This window comes from Mus caroli, unplaced genomic scaffold, assembly GCF_978045245.1.
Source record: "Mus caroli unplaced genomic scaffold, Mus_caroli_1 scaffold_16, whole genome shotgun sequence".
In the NCBI taxonomy this organism is placed as follows: Eukaryota; Metazoa; Chordata; class Mammalia; order Rodentia; family Muridae; genus Mus; species Mus caroli.
Genome location: NW_028227271.1, coordinates 22,820,250 through 22,839,737, shown reverse-complemented (window position 1 = coordinate 22,839,737; position 19,488 = coordinate 22,820,250). Strand labels below are relative to the sequence as shown.

The window sequence follows — 19,488 nt, the reverse complement described above, 5'->3', positions numbered from 1 at the left end:
ACAGTGTCTAAAAATGTCTGAATGTGTAAACAACCAAATGTCTGGAAATCTGAAGTGCTTTGAAACAGTTAAATTGTTAACTATCCATGAGTGAACTATAGAAGTTAACCTCTGGGGGCTGGAGAGATAGCTCAGAGATAGCTTAAGAGCACTGACTGATCTTCCAAAGGTCCCGTGTTCAAATCCCAGCAACCACATGGTGGCTCACAACCACCCGTAATGCGATCTGAATCCCTCTTCTAGGATGTCTGAAGATGGCTACAGTGTACTCACATATAATAAATAAATAAATCTTTAAAAAAAAAAAAGTTAACCTCTGATTTTATCAAGGATCATCAAGGCAAACAACGTGAATGAGAAGAGACCCTGGGGAGTCCTTGAGGAATCTTTCCACACATATGGTTTTTCTGAGACCATATATTACTAAGAAATTCCAATGTAACCCTCATTCCACGTCATGCAGAAAGTCAGGCTAAAGCCTGGTTAGCAAAACATCGCACAGAGAGGAAAATGGGCAGAACCACACAGGCTACACACCACCTGCACCACTGCCTTTACGATTTTAGGATGTAATTTAGTTGTCACTGGCCTTACTTTAGGAGAACCCCAGCACTCACCCTCAGAATTGACTGTACCGTCTGCATGGGATAGGTGACTGTAGTGGCAATCGCTTTGGCTATTGCGCCAATGATGAACACATCCAGAGAAGAGAGCTGGAAAGTAGAGGAGGGACCATTTTAATCGACCGAGGAAACAGGCATTCCTTTTAGACAATTTTAAAGTTAGGGATTACCTTCATCCGCTTCTTTAGAAGCTGCCGTTTTAAGCCTTCATAGAACATGAATTGGATGGCAGGGTTGAAGACCAACAGCAAGGAGGGGAAGGTGCCATTCCACAGAGCCAAGATCCCTTCATCTCGAATAATCTGGTGGAATGCATCTAAGCAAGAAGTCAGGCTTTTGCAAAGCACCATGACAGTGCCCTAACTAGAAAAGACATTTATTCTGTTCAAATGGGCCCAGATAGAAACTATCCTCTCAATAATATTTTGGGGGCAGATTCCCTACTTAGGTACTTTTCTGTTCATCTGTCTTTTGTTTTGAAAGATGTTCCTGCTATGTAACCCAGTATAGTATAACCCTTGAACACTGTATCTTCCTGCCTCAGACAACAGGAGTGGGCTGCCATGCACTGGAGTTAACTACTTTTTAAATAAGCATCAGAGTGTGATGCCAACTTCCATCACATGAACTTTCCCTGATACTGCTGCACTGTCAGCACAGCTGGGAACTGTAAACCATGTGTTCCACACGACCAAGCATAGCACAAGGTAAGATCTTTTCTTGAAATCTATGACCAACGACTTACAAGGAAACTATTTCTGGCTGGTGGTAGTGGTGCATGCCTTTAATCCCAGCACTTGGGAGGCAGAGGCAGGCAGATTTCTGAGTTCGAGGCCAGCCTGGTCTACAGAGTGAGTTCCAGGACAGCCAGGGCTACACAGAGAAACCCTGTCTCGGAAAAAAAAAAACAACAAAAACAACAACAAAAAAAACAAAAACAAAAACAAAAAAAAAGAAAACTACTTCTGTTACAAACAAAAATGCATGAGAAATGAGATCCTGGCAGTGGTGGCTTCACTAAAAAGCCAGGCATTGTATGGTGGTACCCTCTGGCAATCCAGCACTCTGGGGACTAAGGCAGAAGGATCAAGACTTCAAAGCCAGTTGTACATCGAGAGCTTGCCTTAAAGAAGCAGAAGTTTAAAGCCATCAGCTACTATCCCGGTATCCAAAGACATCATTATGGAGTAAAAGGTGCACTATTCTTTAAAAACAGGAACACGGGCTGGTTGTACTGTAAGCACCGATACCACCAGCACTGGGGAGGCTAAAGGGCAGGAGGAGCTTAAGTCTGTGGCCGGCCTAGGTTACACAATGAGACTGTCTCAAAACCAATCCCAGGCTGGGTGTGGTGGGTCACACCTGTAATGTAGGTACTTTGAGGCCAGTGTAGGCCTCAACCTGTTCAAGGCCAGCCTGGGAAACAGCAAAATTCTTGTCTTAAAAAAAAACTAGCCAGGCATGGTGGCGCACGCCTTTAATGCCAGCACTTGGGAGGCAGAGGCAGGCGGATTTCTGAGTTCAAGGCCAGCCTGGTCTACAAAGTGAGTTCCAGGACAGCCAGGGTTACACGGAGAAACCCTGTCTCAAAAAAACAAAACAAAACACAAAAAAACCAAAAAACCAAAAACTAGAGGCACTTGAGCTGGGGATACAACTCAGTATCGTGCTTTCCTAGAATATACACAGCCACAGGTTCAGACTCTCACAGCACTGGGACGTACTCTGAGACTTGGAGGCAGGAGGATCAGAAGGTCAAGATCATCTTGAGTATGAGGCCAGCCTAGGCTACAAGAGACTGTCTTAAAAACAAAACAAACCCCAAACCAAAACAACAACATCACAATTTACGTTAGGGGTAGAATGCTTGCTGGGCACACCTGAGGTCCTGGGTTTAATACCTAGCAAAAAACTAAGTAAAAACTCACATACTCCCCGTCTCCCCATCTACTCCTTGGGGATAATACAAGTCTCTACCCTAGTCTTAGGTGTGTTACCAGGTACGATGCAGCAGCACAGCAGGTGTGTCCTCTTGTGCCACTGTTAGGAGAATGTTCAGGGCTGAGACTCAGCCCAGATCAGTTCTATGGACCACAGATACACAGGCAAACAATGGCTTCCTGACAGTTGAAGCTGTCTGCTAGGCAGCTTTTCTGTGGAAACAGAGTTCAAACAGAAAGGACACATCTCAGAGACACCTACCGATAATGCCTTTGTAGTTAGTTGGTATAATGTCTTCATTCCGAAATTTTGCCCCCTGCAGCTTCAGTCTGGTGTTTACCACCCAGAGCGGAGTCGTCAGCAGCACATTCACCACTCCTTAAAAACAGAGAAAGACGCCTGAAAGCACGGTTCCCCGCTATCTTCGCTGTCTTAAGTTACACCAATAAGCCAGTTTCTATTTCTGCCACTGACTTCAGGTAAAGCTTAACTTTGTGCTGGGTTACAACACATGCCACTGCTGTTAGAAGCCATCTGGAAGCCCGGCTGATAGCAGGGCTTCCTCACACAACAATGTGGAGAACTCCCTTCCTCACTCAGTGAGGGCAATCACTTGCTGATTTTTTTTTTTTAAATAAGATTCAAAATGGTGATTTGGGGATGAGGATTTAACTCAGAGATAGAGCAATTGTCTCACACATGCAAGGCCTGGTTTAATCACCAGAAGTGCAAAACAAAACAAAGTAGCAGTTTGATATTGTTTTAAACACAACTGTTAAATAATAGAGAGAGAGGAGAATGACACCATGCTAAATCCATGTCTGCATCAGAGGAAACAACAGCCCACTGTTACATAAGTAGCACAGGGTTTTAAACCAGTATGATCTGGTACTCTGGGGGACAGGTGGGAGGACAGACTGACATTTCCAAGTGCTTCAACTGGGACCAAAAGCTCACAGAAGAGCTCATCACTCAGAGGATTAGGACAGCCAGCAGCAGGCAGCAGTTACAAAGTGTCACAAAATACCGAAAGGAGCCAGCTCCAGGCGTTGTGACCCTTACAAGCATGAAGATCGGCCTTGGCCCCACAGGCTGCCTCAGAGCAGCCATGTGAGCCAGGTGCTTCTTTGAAAACACATGGTCCCAATTTAACAGCATCTTGAGAAACTAAAACTTCTCATCATCCTGAAATGATTAAAGAAAATACCATATAGGATTGTAACAAAATGCCTGACAAAGGGTGTCTACTTAATAACTACAGGTCAACCAAGGGACAGGCAGTGAGCATGTGTAATGGAACTGTCAGGCTCCAGCTGAGCCCTGAAGAATAAATAAACAAGAAGGATCCTGAAGAAGAAAAGGAAGCCCCACCCCCTTGCCAAAAAATCCTCTAAACACAACACAGACAAAAACATGTTTTCGTGTAAGGAATCTCAAAAAACCCTACAGAGAAAACAGTTTAATCAAGGATAGACTTTGTGAAAGCAGCCAAGCAACTCAAATCTATTGAGTTTTGTTGGTTTCATACCGTTACCAAAGTAAGACGGTTTTCTGCTTATTTTCCAGGAGCACTGTACCAACATATCTCCCCAACTAAAAGTCAGTACCAAGTAATCTTATGAGTTGCATTTCTACAGAGTCACAGAATACCAAGAAGCCATCGGTAGCTCTGACCCTATTCATATATTCTCTCAAGGCATTGAGCACAGTCTGCAAAGGCTGTGCCTGCCACAGGAGATCTTTGCTCGACTCTTTCCAAAGGCACCAGTGCCCCACAGCCTATCTGTCCAGAGTTCAGAATACATGCCTACTTGACATGATGTGCACCTCACTTCACGGAGACAAATCAGGATCTGGGAAAGTCAGGCCAGCAAATGTGGTGTCTCTGCCTGCCTGCCCCCCTGCACCTCCCCCACCTCCCCACTCCCTGAAGAGGAAGAGAGCATGGGAGAGCTTGGAACCCGGGGATACACAGAAAAGCAGTGTATGCACCATCCCAAATAAATGAAATCCATTGCCCTTTAGTCAGATTCTTTAGAAATCAAAACGTCCTTCAGGCTCTATTCAAGAAGTAGGTGTGCACAAAACACAAGGAGCAACACAGCCAAGACTAACATTCAGCCATTATTTAAGGCTCTGCTTCCATGTTCCCATTATTAATACAGCAGAAAGACTGAAAGGTTCTGAGGGCAGCCTCGAGTACAAAGTGCACCACAATATTTAAATGGAGGGATCAAAAGTCATTGCAAAGCTTTGCATCTGGGAAGATCAAGGACTGCCTTCATCCTCTAAGTCAGAATGGATGGAGAGGCACTCAAAAAATACTTGACAATGCTTTTTTAAAACTTCACAAAAATTGCAACTTACATAATCAAGCAAATGGCAGCATTCCAGAGCTCCTCATGACTAACTTCAGTTCCTAATAACACACCACACAGGCAGACCCTCAGGGGTGCACTCCTTTTGGTTCTAATCTGTGGGTGTTGCTTCAGCTCTAAGACCTGAGTTCTAATTAATACTCTTCTTGCCTAAGAGCAGGGGTTACTTTTCTTTTGAGTATCTATGAATCTACCTTTTCTTTTCTTTTTCAATAACATATCATTTATGAGAAAGCAGAACCAAATCAAGAGCTGTGAAAGACTAACCAAACACAAAACCACCATTCGGCCATCCAGGAGAAGGAGCACGGGAACGCCACCCTACCCCCCAATCCAGACGATGGGGCCAGGGAACAGCATCCCAAATTCAGCAGGATTATAGCAATTTTTAAATGTAGGCTCTTGGAGTCTGGAAGAGGCTCGACTCTGGTGTTCCCTTATTTGCCTAAAGATGACATCCTTGAGTGTCACAGGAGAGAAAAGTGGGTTATGTTACTACCCCTGGATAGACTGTCACAAACAGCAATCTGTCTCCCCTGCCAACTCACTTCCAGGGAGAATCACACAAATTGCTCTGGTCTCCAGGCGCACTCCTCTCTAAAAGCCATTTACTACCACTCAAAAATGACTCTTGGACAAAGAGGAGTGCATAGGTTATTGTGTAGCCACTGACCTGAGGTTGCTTCCTGTGCAATTTAAGTACATTTGTTCTATTGCACGTCCTGCCATTGCTCCCTAGAGAGGCAGTGGGTATTTGTGACTTTCATTCTTTTGTTTGTTTGTTTGTTTGTTTGTTTTGGAGACAGGGTTTCTCTGTATAGCCCTGGCTGTCCTGGAACTCACTTTGTAGACCAGGCTGGCCTCGAACTCAGAAATCTGCCTGCCTCTGCCTCACGAGTGCTGGGATTAAAGGTGTGTGCCACCACACCCAGCTTGTTTGTGCCTTTCATTTGCCACTTCCTAGCATCCTATCTTCTTTTGGGTGGGGATTGCTTTTTGTATCTTTTCCCTTGCTAACCTGTCCACTGTCAGCTCATTTCAGGAACCTTTCCAGGGCAAAGAAGCCGCCGTTGTTCATCCTCACAGCAGGAATAACTGGGACATAGCTGTTTACTTCTGAAATCTTAAAAATAAACAGCTTTGTTCAGGGGGGAGGATGAAAATGTGTCTCAGATGCACAGCTGGAAAGATGCCAGCTGATGCAGGGCTGGGGAGATGGAGTTCAGACCCTCAGCACCCCAATGAACATGGACACGGAGTGGGCTCCAGGCTCAGTGAAAGAACCCCATCTCAAGGGAACACGGCAGAGAGCTATAGAAGGCAACATTCAATGTACTCTGGCCTCTGCAAACATGAATGCATGCACACTACTTAAGCAAATACATTTTAAAAAGAGAAGAAAATGGCAGGTCAAGGTTGGGAGGCTGAAGCAGGAGGATCATAGTTTTTTTAGTGACTCATCTCAAAAGTCAATTCTTGCCCCCTCAAGACAAAATGAAATAACCCAAAATGGCAGAGGAAAGCCTCAAGTGTAACCCACTGTCTCCCTAGGGAGGAGCACAACATGATGTAAGAATAAACCTGGCTGGCCAGAGCAGATCAGAGGCAGGAAGTATGTTGTCAACTGGCATTCAAAAGTGCTGCTGCTCAAAATTACAATTCATAAACATGTCAAACATTGTCTTCATTCATGAGATCTAGTCCCAGATTCTCCCAGGTATGTCTATTGGGTTTTCCTGTAGAAATATAATAAATAATAATAAACTTCTAAGTTTCAAGCGGAATCTGAATAACAACAAAGCTAGAGGTTCTCAACCTGTGGGTTGCAAACCCTTGGGGGTCCCAATGACCCTTTTGCAGAACGCTTCTGTAAGTATGGCTGAAGACCACTGGAAAATCCAGATATTTACACTACCACTCATGACTCACAGCAGTAGTGAAGGACAGTTATGATACAGTCATGAGTTAGCCATGAAAATAATTTTATGGTTGGGGGTCACCACAACCTGAGGAACTATATTAAAGTGTCGTAGCATTAGGGGGTTGAGAACCTGGAAAGCTGTGCCTTGCTTGCCTCAGAGAAATGGAGACTCGCTTCTCCAGAGCTAACACAGTGACAGGGCTCAGAGAAAAGACAGCTCTGACTACTGCAAGAATGGGTATGGATTAAGATACAAAAATGTGTCATGGGGAGAAGTTTAAAATTGCAAAAGTCATCTCCAAAGCCTCTGTACCGCTAGAAAGAAGGCCTTCTAACTGGGAGTCTCAGAATCGCAATCTTGTGATCATTCTTTAATTTCAGGCTTCCTGAGTACAACTGCACTGGAATTTTCAGGTGGTTCTTTGTCATGTGCTACTGGGTAGAATGTTGCTGGGGACAACTGTCCTCCAGGCATTGTATGGTCATCACTATTTTCATTCCTCTTGTATTTTATGTCTGCATACTGTGAGAACTTAAGCAGAGCATGTATGTACAGGAGCCTATGGAGGTCAGAAGAGTCTGAGCCCCTGGAACTGGAGTTACAGACAGCTGTGAGCCTGAGTAATCTTGTGGGCGCTGGGAACTAAGCCTGGGTCACTGCGGTGTCTCCAGCTCTGGTCATCACCATCTTCACACCCACTCACAGAAGGAGTAGGGATGGACCATGGGACCCTCATCTTAGACTGTAGCCAATCCTTCTACAACCCCTCCTCCCTCAGTTGTAGGTAACTCTGCCCAATCTGTACACTGCCTCAAGAAGTGCTAAAGTATACAGGAGATGCCAATTTGACTAGAGGGGGTACTTATTTATGTAGCTTTCAGGAAGTAGCCATCCATGCTGGAGGGAGGCTTCCTAGTGATGTAGCTGTTTTGGGATCACCCACAGTCTTTAACAGCCTGAGTATGCTCCTCTAAGTAAGGTCAATAAACTCATTTGTCCATCAAGCTGAACTTGGGATCCCTAGCTGAGATGAGCAGACATCAGAGTATATCTCCTCAGGAAAAGTCATGCAACACTTGGTGCTCAGCCAGGGACCAGTAAGAGCAAAGATGATCTTGGGAGAATGTGGAGTGGCATTGCTCCTGCTGTGGGTGGGAAGCTAAGCCCTCTACTGCGGAGCATCTTGGACTAAAGAGGGAGAGGATCCCTACACAGCCATCCATCCCATGTGGTAGGGAATGGCATGCCTTCCTGCTATAGTAGTTACCTTGTTCTTGCCACACAACCAAAGCTACTCTGTCTGAAGGTGGTGTCTGTGGGGTAATGCCAGAGTGCCTTTCTTCCTCTATGTGGTAGAGTGCCACACTTCTTATCACATGAGTACAGGGACATCTCCAAAATGGCTGACAGAGAGTGTGGGAAGCCACATGTGCCGTTGCAGGGTGGCGCTGACTACAGCTGGCCACCATGCATACGTAGGCAGTAAAGGTTTTTTGCCAAGATGAGGTTTTGAGAAATAACCAAAATTAACCAATCAGATGAGAGACAAGTTAACCAATCAGATGAGAGACAAGTTAACCAATCAGATGTAGGCATGCAAATGAGGTGGTAAGCATAACCCAAGCACAACCAATTCAGGTATGAGACCCGCCTCTCCTAGGCCTACATAAGCAGCACCAGTTCTGGGCTTGGGGTCTATTCGCCTCTGCAATCAAGCTCTCCCAATAAACGTGTGCAGAAGGATCCTGTTGCAGCATCGTTCTTGCTGGTGAGTCGGGCGTGCGCAAGAAGACAGAATGACTGGGATCCCCGAAATGTGCAGGTAGGGGATGGAACTGTTAGCAGACTGTGGCATCAGTTGGGGTCAGGGTGGGGAGCTTAGCTGTGAGTGATAGACATGCAGTGAGGCTCAGCTGTCTGCCCAGAAGGAACACACTCATACAAAAGAATTACAAATAGAGGGCTGGAGAGATGGCTCAGCGGTTAAGAGCACTGACTGCTCTTCTGAAGGTCCTGAGTTCAATTCCCAGCAACCATATGGTAACTCACAACCATCCATAATGAGATCTGACGCCCTCTTCTGGTGTGTCTGAAGATAGCTACTTAATAATAAGTATTATTATACTTCTGTTTTTGTTTTTGTTTTTGTTTTCTGAGACAGGGTTTTTCTCTATAGCTCTGGCTGTCCTGGAACTCACTTTGTAGACCAGACTGACCTTGAACTCAGAAATCCACCTGCCTCTGCCTCCCGAGTGCTGGGATTAAAGGCGTGCGCCACCACGCCCGGCTATACTTCTGTATAATAATAAATAATAAATACATCTTTGAGCCAGAGCAAGCGGGGCCGGAGCGAACAGAGGTCCCAAGTTCAATTCCCAGCAACTACATGATAGCTCACAACCACCCGCACAACTCTTATACATAAAATAAATAAATAAATCTTTAAAAAAAAAAAAAGAATTACAAAGTGAAGGGGTGTGCACTAGCCTCTGGGCTGGCAGGAAGAGAGGGAGAACAGGGTGTGATGGCGGGCTTGGCTCCTGGAGAGGCTGGAAGAGTGAGAACAGGGTGTGGTGGTGGGTTTGGGTCTTAGGGGAGGCTGGAAGGGAATGAACGTCCTCATCCTCATCGGTTCATGCATCTGCACGTATGGTCTTTAGGGGAGGTTATGGAGCCACTTGGGGCGCCTTGCAGGAGGAAGGGCTATAGCCTTATCCTACTTCCAGCTCATTCTCTGCTTTCTGCTCTTAACTGATGTCTTGCTTCCTCTATTCTTCAAGCGTGCTCAGCACAGTGCTCAACGGTTTCATGTTAGAACACCAGGGAGAACCTTGCGCTGCTGCTAAGGGCCCTCCAATTGCTTCCTACCTCCTGTCCTGTGAAATGCGACATGGCCTGGCCCTGTTCTCTGCAGTCACATTGGCCTCTGCTCTGTTCTACAACACTACTGCCATGTTTCTGCATGTCTTTATCACCCCTTTTAAAATGGCCACAGTGACCTAGGCGGTGGAGGTGTACACCTTTAAGGCAGATGGATCTTTGCAAATTCAAGGCCAGCCTGGTCTACAGAGCTAGTCTAGGGCAGCCAACAATACAAAAAGAAACCCTGTCCAAAAAGGAACAAAGAAAAAGAAAAAAGCCATGCTGTCTAAAACTGTTCCTTAGCTAGCCCGCCCAGCTCTCTACCCTCCTCCTCTGATGAAATCTGCCCTTAGCCCTTCTCTTCTAAGACACTGCACATTTGATTTATCTTCCTGATTGTCCTTCTTACATCACTGGACTGTAAGCCTCAGGAGGACAAGGACTCTCTCTTCACTTACTACTGCTGTCCTTGCCACCTAGAACTAAGGTCAACAGAAAGAAGCAGTGACAGACATAACACTGCAATGGTTTTAGGGGCTGGGCCAGGTACCAGAAGTTTATTACAAGGCATGAAGGATTCCTATAACCCAAGAATGCAAAAACAGTAGCTTGGTTAAAAAAAAAAAAGGCCAAGAACGAGAAAGGACACTTTTGTAGAGATAATATACAAACAAGCAATGAGCACACATATACTCAATGAAGACAGCATGCACTGATTAGGGTGATGATTAGCACAAGAGAGAAAGCAATGCGGAGAGAAGAGTGAGAAGCCTAACAATCCCTGGACCATAAAGATACACCTGGCATGGACACTGCCCCAGGGCCAGACAGAGGACTACGGCTCACTCAGCTACACAGTCACTCCACCTTCCATGCAGCACATGACTCAATTTTCACTTCGAACAGAGGCACAGAACACGTCTGCTCCTCCTCATGCATCCAGACACCACTGCCTGTCCAGCACCACATTCAAGGTACACACCAGTAAGTCCTTAAAGGAAAATAGGTATCACCCTATAAAATCATCAAAGTAGGTTGGAACTTTATGGTCACATACCAGAAGAAGCAGGCCCTAGGACATACAAGACCAAGGAAGGGTGAAACACCCTCATCTGAGCCTCATGAAGGAAATGTCTAACACTACAACGTTGACAGACCACACTGACCTATCATCTGACCATCTGGCATATGTGCCAAGGGACTAGTATAGACAGCAGAGATGCTCTAAGCACTTTAGGAACTGCAGCCCAGCTTTGTGCCACTGCTGACACAGCCTACTTCCACTGCCATCTGATATCTACCAGACTGTCCACGGGGACCTGCCCCTCACTTCTGCAGCCTCCACAGGCCTGTCCACATCAGCAGCAGCTTTCCTCTACTCTGAGGCTCAGTTCTAACCTGTGAAACCTGCAGCCTGGCTCTGTGGTAGGGGCATCTCCGGTAGCTCTCCAACAGGCTCATTTGCTAACACAGCACCCCAGAATCTCTTTGCACCCATCATCCTCCTGCCTCCACTTCTTTAACCCTCTGTGTCCCTTAGTGCTCACACACATCATTACAGTTGATTACAATGTGAGACCTAAAAGATAAGATCACATACAACCTTTGTGGCTAAGATCACAACAAAAGAACTGCCAGCTACCAAGGGAAATTGGGACAAAGCAAATTACAGCCAAAGAAACTGATGGAGATTGTAAATTTATTGTTATTCAAAAATTCTGACATTGTGAAAAGATATTTATGTGTCCATCATTGCTTCTGACATGGCACACTCACGACAATTACATATGATATTTGATACCATTTGAGGACATATATACAAAAGGACTTGAGACAAGGGCATCTTTTTAGGTGCCCAGCCCTGTGTTCTATTCACAACAGCAAGTGGTGGATGCCACCCAAGTGTCCGTTAGCAGATGAGTGGATTCGCAAATGTAAAGCAGTCACACCGCAGAGTGTTATCTCTCTGTGAAATGCTACGATAGACTTGAATCTCGGGGATACTACTGAGTAAAATAAGCCTGCTACAAAAGACAGATACTGTGGGGCGCCACCCCACATCGTCGCCATTATAAGATGGCGCCGACATCGCCTGCCTCTGGAGATGAACAAGTGATCCGCGCATGTGCTGGCATTAACCGTTCATGGTGCCAGTTGCCCGCCTGACAACGTCACCTCGGGTGACAAGAATTTGGCCTATAGGGAATCGCCACGTCCGAGGCGAGAGAAATCTCCTATATAAGGGAGGCGGTTTTCGGGCTTGGGGTCTCCGCCTTGTGAAGCTGATGCTCTCCCTCTCAAGACGCATTAAAGCTTGCTACAGAAGGATCCTGTTTATGTGCCGCGTTGTTTCTTGCTGGCGGGAAAATTAGCGCGGGACATTTGGTGCCGAAAAACCCGGGAATTGTGACCAGACCATCGTCAGCACCTTCAGAGACCCCTCGGCGACGGGGAGGGTTCAGAACTGTGGCTAGACTACGCATCGGAAAGGTATGCCTGAACATGAACTCTTTTCTTTAACTCTTTCCCAGGTATTGGGTTTGTCCGGATTGTGGTTTGGATTTCCAGAGGCCATTATCATCGTTATTTTAGCTCTTCTACTCTTCCTCCTGGCCAGTTATATCTGTGAACATAGGCGGTGGTGTTAACAAGTTTCCAACAGCATATCAGTCCGTTGTAGATAAGCGGCGTTGCACTCCATCGTGGCGCCAAATTAGTCTCTTGTAAATGAAAGAGCAGAAAGGCGAGCCGTACTTTCGGTTTCTCGCTGTTGCCGTAAGTCGGACGTAGATAAGCCGTGGGCCGCGCCAAGACATCTTTTTGATTCTAACAGTGACTTAAGGCGGACGTAGATAAGCTGCGGTTACTTTTGACCCGTTATGGGGTCGTCACAGTCAATCCAAACATCACTTGAAAATCTCCTTAAGAAAAGAGACCTAAAGCTAGGGGACAAGGTTCTTAAGCACTTTGTTGAGGAGGTAGATAGAGTTGCCCCTTGGTATGCCGTTTCTGGCTCCTTGACCTTGGCCTCATGGAAAAAATTGGGGAAGGATCTTGATTTGTGCCCCGACTTACGTATGGGCACCAAAGCAGTTTGGAAGATGATCAAAAACTGCCTTGAGGATGAAACATGTGAGGAAGTCAGAAAAAAGGGACAAATAGCGTTGGAGACCGTTCAGGATGGCATGTCAGAATCTGAGCGTAGTGAGAGGATGGGTGCACGTGCACAAACTAGGAAGAGGATCCCAAAGAATAAAAGTGAAAAAGGACCTCCCAGGAAGCCTAAGAGGGCGGGAGAGAGGGGAACAAGCAGTATACCTGCCTCCCCACATGAGGAATCGGACTCCGAGGGAGTACCGATTTTTCAACCTATATCTAAGCCTGGGTTGTACCCAACCCAAGAGCTTGAAGCACTCAATATTCAAAGCTCTGAAGAGTCATCCGGAGCAGAGAGTGGGAGACTAGATACAGAGGAAGAGGAAGAACTTGATGAGGAAGCAACCAGATATGAGAGAGAGAGGTATTATCCTGATGAGAGGCCGTTAAATAAACGGACCTCTAAACCTGCCATTTCAACAAAACCTAATGCTTTACCCAGGAATCCCGTACAGACAGTTCCCTCTGCCCTACCACCTTATGAGATACGCCCTAAAGCTTTCTCATTGTTACCTGAAAAGGTGCATCGCAAGCTCAGGCTCGCTTACCCTGTCTATGAGCAAGATGGTGGGAGAGTATATGCTCCTGTTGATTATAACCAAATAAAGGAGCTTGCAGAATCAGTTAGAAAGTTTGGAGCAAATGCCAGTTTTACTCTAATGCAGTTAGATCGACTGGCATTAACCGCCCTGACGCCCAGTGACTGGCAAACAGTGGTGAAAGCTGTGCTACCAAGCATGGGACAATACATGGAATGGAAGGCCCTATGGCATGAGGCGGCACAGGCCCAGGCTAGGACTAATGCCGCAGCCCTGACCCCAGAGCAAAGAGACTGGACCTTTGAACTCCTTACAGGACAGGGTCCTTATGCAGCAGATCAGGTCAATTATCATTGGGGAGCTTATGCCCAAATATCCAGTACTGCTATACGAGCATGGAAATCACTCAACCGTAAAGGAGAAACTAGTAATCAGCTCACCAAGATTATACAGGGACCTCAGGAACCATTCTCAGACTATGTGGCCAGGATGATGGAGGTAGCAGGAAAGATTTTCGGGGATCCTGATTGTGCCGGACCCTTTATAGAGCAATTAATCTTTGAACAAGCCACTCAGGAGTGCAGAAGTGCAATAGCGCCGAGGAAAAACAAGGGATTGTCAGAATGGCTTAGAATATGTAGAGAGATTGGTGGACCGTTGAGTAACTCTGGGCTCGCCGCAGCCATTTTACAGGCACAAAGGCGACCTCCCCCTACGGGGGGCAGCAGTCGCACCTGCTTCAACTGTGGGAAATCAGGGCATCTCGCAAAAGATTGCCGGGCACCTAAGCAAAACCAGAGAACTCTTACCCTATGTTCCCGATGTAGAAAGGGTTACCATCCAGTCAGTCAATGCAGATCAACTAGAGACATTAAAGGCAACCTCCTCCCGCCTGCTATCCCTGTTAGACAGGAGCCAAAAAACGGGCCTGCGGGCCCCCGGCCCCGGGGCCCTCAAAAATACGGGACCCAATTCGCTGGGACCAGTCCCCTGAGCGAGGAGGCAGATCAAGCCAAGGCACAAGAATGGACTTGTGCGCCACCACCTCAATCTTATTAACACCTCAGATGGGGGTTCAACCTGTCCCTGCCATGCCCTTAGGGCCTCCCATACCGGACAACGCGGTGGGACTTATCATTGGCCGTGGTGCCCTTACCGCATGCGGACTAATAGTCCATCCAGGCATAACAGATAATCAACACATCCCAAATATGCAGATTCTATGCTCCAGCCCTCATGGTGTATTTTCTATTAAAAAAGGGGACAGGATTGCTCAGCTCCTCCTCCTCCCGCTGCTGGGAGAATTACCCAATCAAGATAAAAAACTTATGGGATCTTCAGAAATGGATTCGGCCTATTTGACATTGTCACTTGATTCGCGCCCGAAATTAATCCTTAACATAAATGGTAAAAATTTTGAGGGCATTCTTGACACCGGAGCTGATAAGAGTATTATTTCCACACATTGGTGGCCTAAAGCTTGGCCAGTGACAAAATCTTCTCATTCTTTACAAGGCCTGGGGTATCAATCCAGTCCAGACATTAGTACCAACCGGCTGGTCTGGACGTCACCAGAGGGTTTAAAAGGATGCTTTTCCCCCTACGTTCTACCCCTACCTGTAAATCTCTGGGGGAGAGATGTCATGACAGATTTAGGACTGACTCTGACCAATGATTATTCATTACGTCTTAGAGAAATGATGGAGAAAATGGGTTATCAAGAAGGCCAGGGTTTGGGACGCCATGAACAAGGCGAACCGCGCCCAATCTCACACAAGGCCAATAAGGACAGAGCAGGCCTGGGTTTTTCCTAGGCGCCACTGAGGCAGTACGACCTATACCATGGAAAACGGAGGATCCTGTGTGGGTTCCTCAGTGGCCGCTAACCTCCGAGAAATTGAGCGTTGTAACACAAATTATTGCAGAACAACTAAAACTCGGCCATATTGAACCCTCTACTTCCCCCTGGAACACCCCCATATTTGTAATAAAGAAAAAGTCTGGCAAATGGCGTCTGTTACATGATTTAAGAGCTATAAATGGACAGATGTCCCTGTTAGGGCCTGTACAGAGAGGATTACCTATGCTGTCCGCCCTTCCTAAGGGCTGGAACATCCTCATTATAGACATCAGAGATTGCTTTTTTTCCATACCGTTACACCCTGCGGATAGACCTCGCTTTGCCTTTAGTGTCCCCTCTATCAATCATACAGAGCCAGATAAGAGGTATCAATGGAGAGTCTTGCCCCAAGGGATGGCCAATAGCCCTACTATCTGCCAACTGTATGTAGACCAAGCACTCGCCCCGATAAAGAGACAATTTCCACAAATAGTGTCTATCCATTACATGGATGACGTCCTGCTTTGCCATAAGAATCCATCTGTACTGCAACAGGTTTTTCCTGTGTTACAGAAAACATTAGAGCAATGGGGGCTACAGATAGCCACTGAAAAGGTGCAATTGGCAGACTCTGGACAGTTTCTAGGTTCTTTTATACAGCCCAACATTATTAAGCCACAAAAAATAGAAATCAGGATGGATAATTTACATACTTTAAATGACTTTCAAAAATTGTTGGGAGATATCAATTGGCTTAGACCTTTTTTAAAAATCCCTTCAACAGAATTGAAACCCCTGTTTGATATCTTGGAAGGGGATTCTCATATCACCTCTCCTAGAAAATTGAATCCTTTGGCAGTGGAGGCACTTAATAAAGTAGAAAAAGCAATAAGTCAAGCGCAGCTTGTTAGAATAGATTATTCCAAGCCGGTTTTGTTATGTATCTTGGACACTCGAGGCTTACCAACTGCTGTCATTTGGCAAGAGGGGCCCCTATGCTGGGTTCATCCACAAGCCTCCCCTGCAAAGATTATCGATTGGTATCCGGCCGCAGTAGCACAATTAGCATTAAAGGGATTAAAAATGACAATCAAATACTTCGGCCTTGAACCTAATATCATTGTCATTCCCTATACCCCTAATCAAATACAGGTGTTAGCTGCTGCTTCTAATGATTGGTCCATTCTATGTGTCACATTTAGTGGAAAATTTGATAATCATTATCCAAAGCACCCATTGTTACACTTTGCCCTGACCCATCCATTAGTTTTTCCCAAAGTAACAAGTCATTTCCCACTTAAAAATGGTCTTGTAATTTATACAGATGGCTCCAAAACCGGGCAAGGGGCCTATGTAGTTAATAACATTACCCATATCAGACAATATTCGGAGGTTTCCCCTCAAATTGTTGAGTGTTTGATAGTATTAGAAGTTTTACAGCAATTTGATTGCCCGCTCAATATTATTTCTGATTCCTTGTATGTGGTTAATGCAGTTCGCCTGCTAGAAACTGCGGGCCTAATAAAACCTTCTAGTAGGGTAGCACAAACCTTTGAACAGATTAGAAACCTTCTATTACAAAGAAAACATCCCTTTTATATCGTACATATGAGAGCCCATTCTGGACTCCCTGGCCCCATGACAGAGGGTAATGAGCTGGCAGATCAGGCTACGCGACTTGTGGCCACAGCACTATCCTCACCACTAGAGGCCGCCAAAAATTTTCATAGTAAGTTTCATGTTACCTCTGAAACACTTCGCCGGCGCTTCTCTTTAACAAGGAAAGAAGCCCGCGAGATAGTCACACAGTGCCAAAACTGTTGTCAGTTTCTGCCCACACCTCATTATGGTGTCAATCCGAGGGGACTCTCCCCCCTACAAGTTTGGCAGATGGATGTCACTCATATTGCATCTTTTGGTAAGACGCAATACGTTCATGTGTCTATTGACACTTGTTCTGGTGTGTTATTTGCAACTCCACTTTCAGGAGAAAGGACATCTCATGTAATTCAACATTGCCTCGAGGCCTGGAGTGCCTGGGGTAGACCAAAATGTCTTAAGACAGACAATGGACCTGCTTATACCTCAAATAAATTCAAACAATTCTGTGCACAAATGCAGGTGACCCATATCACTGGACTTCCTTATAACCCTCAAGGACAAGGCATCATTGAAAGAGCTCATCGAACGCTCAAATCCTATTTATTTAAACAGAAAGGGGGAGCGATAACAGAGTTGCCCCCTGGCCCAAGAGTGGCACTATCCATGGCACTCTTTACTCTAAATTTCTTAAACCTGGACGATGCAGGAAGGAGCGCTGCAGAGCGCCACTGCTCGGAACCAAAGAGACCAAAAGAATTGGTAAAATGGAAGGATGTGTTGACTAATCAATGGAAAGGCCCGGATCCTATCCTAATAAGATCCAGGGGAGCTGTTTGTGTTTTTCCACAGAGTGAACAAAATCCTTTTTGGATCCCGGAGCGGCTAACACGAAGTATAAACCAAGAAGATGATCATTCTCCTGACCTTTCTGTGGAGAACCCTAGCGCCAACGATAAGGACACATGAGTTTCGATGGGGAATCATGTCAACCTTCCCACTTCCAATGCCGGTGATGTATAACGCCCAAGTTTTCCCTCGCTTGTTTATTACTGATAAAGAATTAGGCCTTCCGTTTTTGCCCTGGGATTCTCAAATAGAACGAGTAGTGGATAATAGAACTCACTACCTTCTGGGTAGCCTATGCTTTAGCATCAATGGGACGGTGCCCAGTTATATTGGGTTATATACTCAATCTATGTCAAATATTATTAATGGATGGACAAATGCTACACATTGGGGCGGGAATTTTACAGAATTATTTGGGCTAATTATTCTGAAGGTCTCAGACAACCAAAGTTGGCCCCGTTCTGCCATGCAAAGGAGGACTCGCATTCCCCTTTGCCTTAGTCAGGATGCCAATATGCGTATGGCCCCCTTTTTTTTAGATTGTTAGTAATGCTTCCTTGCCAAGTAATTCCGATAAGCTTGATTGTATGATGCAACCATGTTATTATGTTCTGTGCTGGAATGCTTCTGAGTTCCCCTTGGCCCTGGTAGCACGCCTGCCCCGATTTGTGCCTGTTCCTGTGGAGGCCCCAAGTTCAATGGCATTATTCAGAGAAAGGAGAGATTTTGGAATTTCTGCCGTAATTGTGGGCATCATCGCAGCCACCGCTGTAACAGCATCGGTTACTGCTTCGGCCCTGACCCTTTCGGGCACGGTGCAGTCGGCTGCCACCATAAATAAATTGTCCTCTACGGTGACCACGGCCATGGAGGCTGGACATCTAGCTTATACCCAGATTCAAGGCAGGTTATTGCTAGTGAATCAACGCATAGATTTAGTCCAAGAGCAATTAGATGTTTTGTGGCAAGTTGCCCAATTAGGGTGCAAAAGAAGATTGCCAGGTCTTTGTGTGACCTCTGTACAGTATGACAATTTCACACGGGCTGCTAATCTTTCTAAAGCTTTATCCCAGCATTTGTTACAGAATTGGACAGTTGAATTTGACCAGACCCTGCCGGAACTCCGAACAGCGATATTACAAATCAACTCCACCCGCCTAGACCTGTCCCTCACCAAAGGCCTCGCCTCCTGGATTTCTTCAGCATTTTCTTATTTTAAAGAGTGGGTGGGGGTGGGAATGTTTGGAGCATTTTTCTGCCTCGGACTGGGCTTTATGCTTTGGCTAATTTGCAAAATTTATAGTAAAAACAAGAGAGAAAAAATTATGATAACTCAGGCACTCATGGCCTTAGAGCATGGAAGGTCAGCGGAAGTCTGGCTTGCGGCACTAAAACGGCAGTAGATGTTAGCAGCTGGTCGCCGGCCAGGCAGCTCTTGCACCCTCAGCATCTCTATGCGTCGCACGAGGATGAGTGCCCGGTTTGAGCAGCCCATGAGGGTTGTTGAGCTAAGCATCGCACAGAGAGATACCCCCGCTCTCTCTGGGAAGCATGCCGTCTTGAAAAGGGTTGCCTGTCCTAGTGTCCCTTCCTCAAGAAAAACGACAGAGAGATCGGTCAGGAGTATGTCGGGTCCCACCTAGAGCCTAGACAAGACCCCTGCACATATCTTTTGTTTTTAAATTATCTTTGGGGATTCGGCCTCTACTTCCGCCCTCCTTGAATGGGTGGCTGGCTTGCCTTTGTATAGAAAAGGGGGAGATGTGGGGCGCCACCCCA

At 46.0% G+C, this 19,488-nt stretch overlaps 1 protein-coding gene across 2 annotated transcripts in view; it reads right to left on the bottom strand.

Moving 5' to 3' along the window:
• Positions 1–19,488, bottom strand: part of Slc25a17 (solute carrier family 25 member 17) — a 57,963-nt gene that overhangs the window by 13,517 nt on the left and 24,958 nt on the right. For both annotated transcript variants that reach the window (XM_021183911.3, XM_085831773.1), the window contains 3 exons: positions 2,826–2,942; positions 794–939; positions 618–713 (listed from right to left, as the gene is read on the bottom strand). In XM_021183911.3, coding sequence (XP_021039570.1) covers positions 618–713; positions 794–939; positions 2,826–2,942 — 359 coding nt within the window. The remainder of the gene's footprint in view (positions 1–617; positions 714–793; positions 940–2,825; positions 2,943–19,488) is intronic.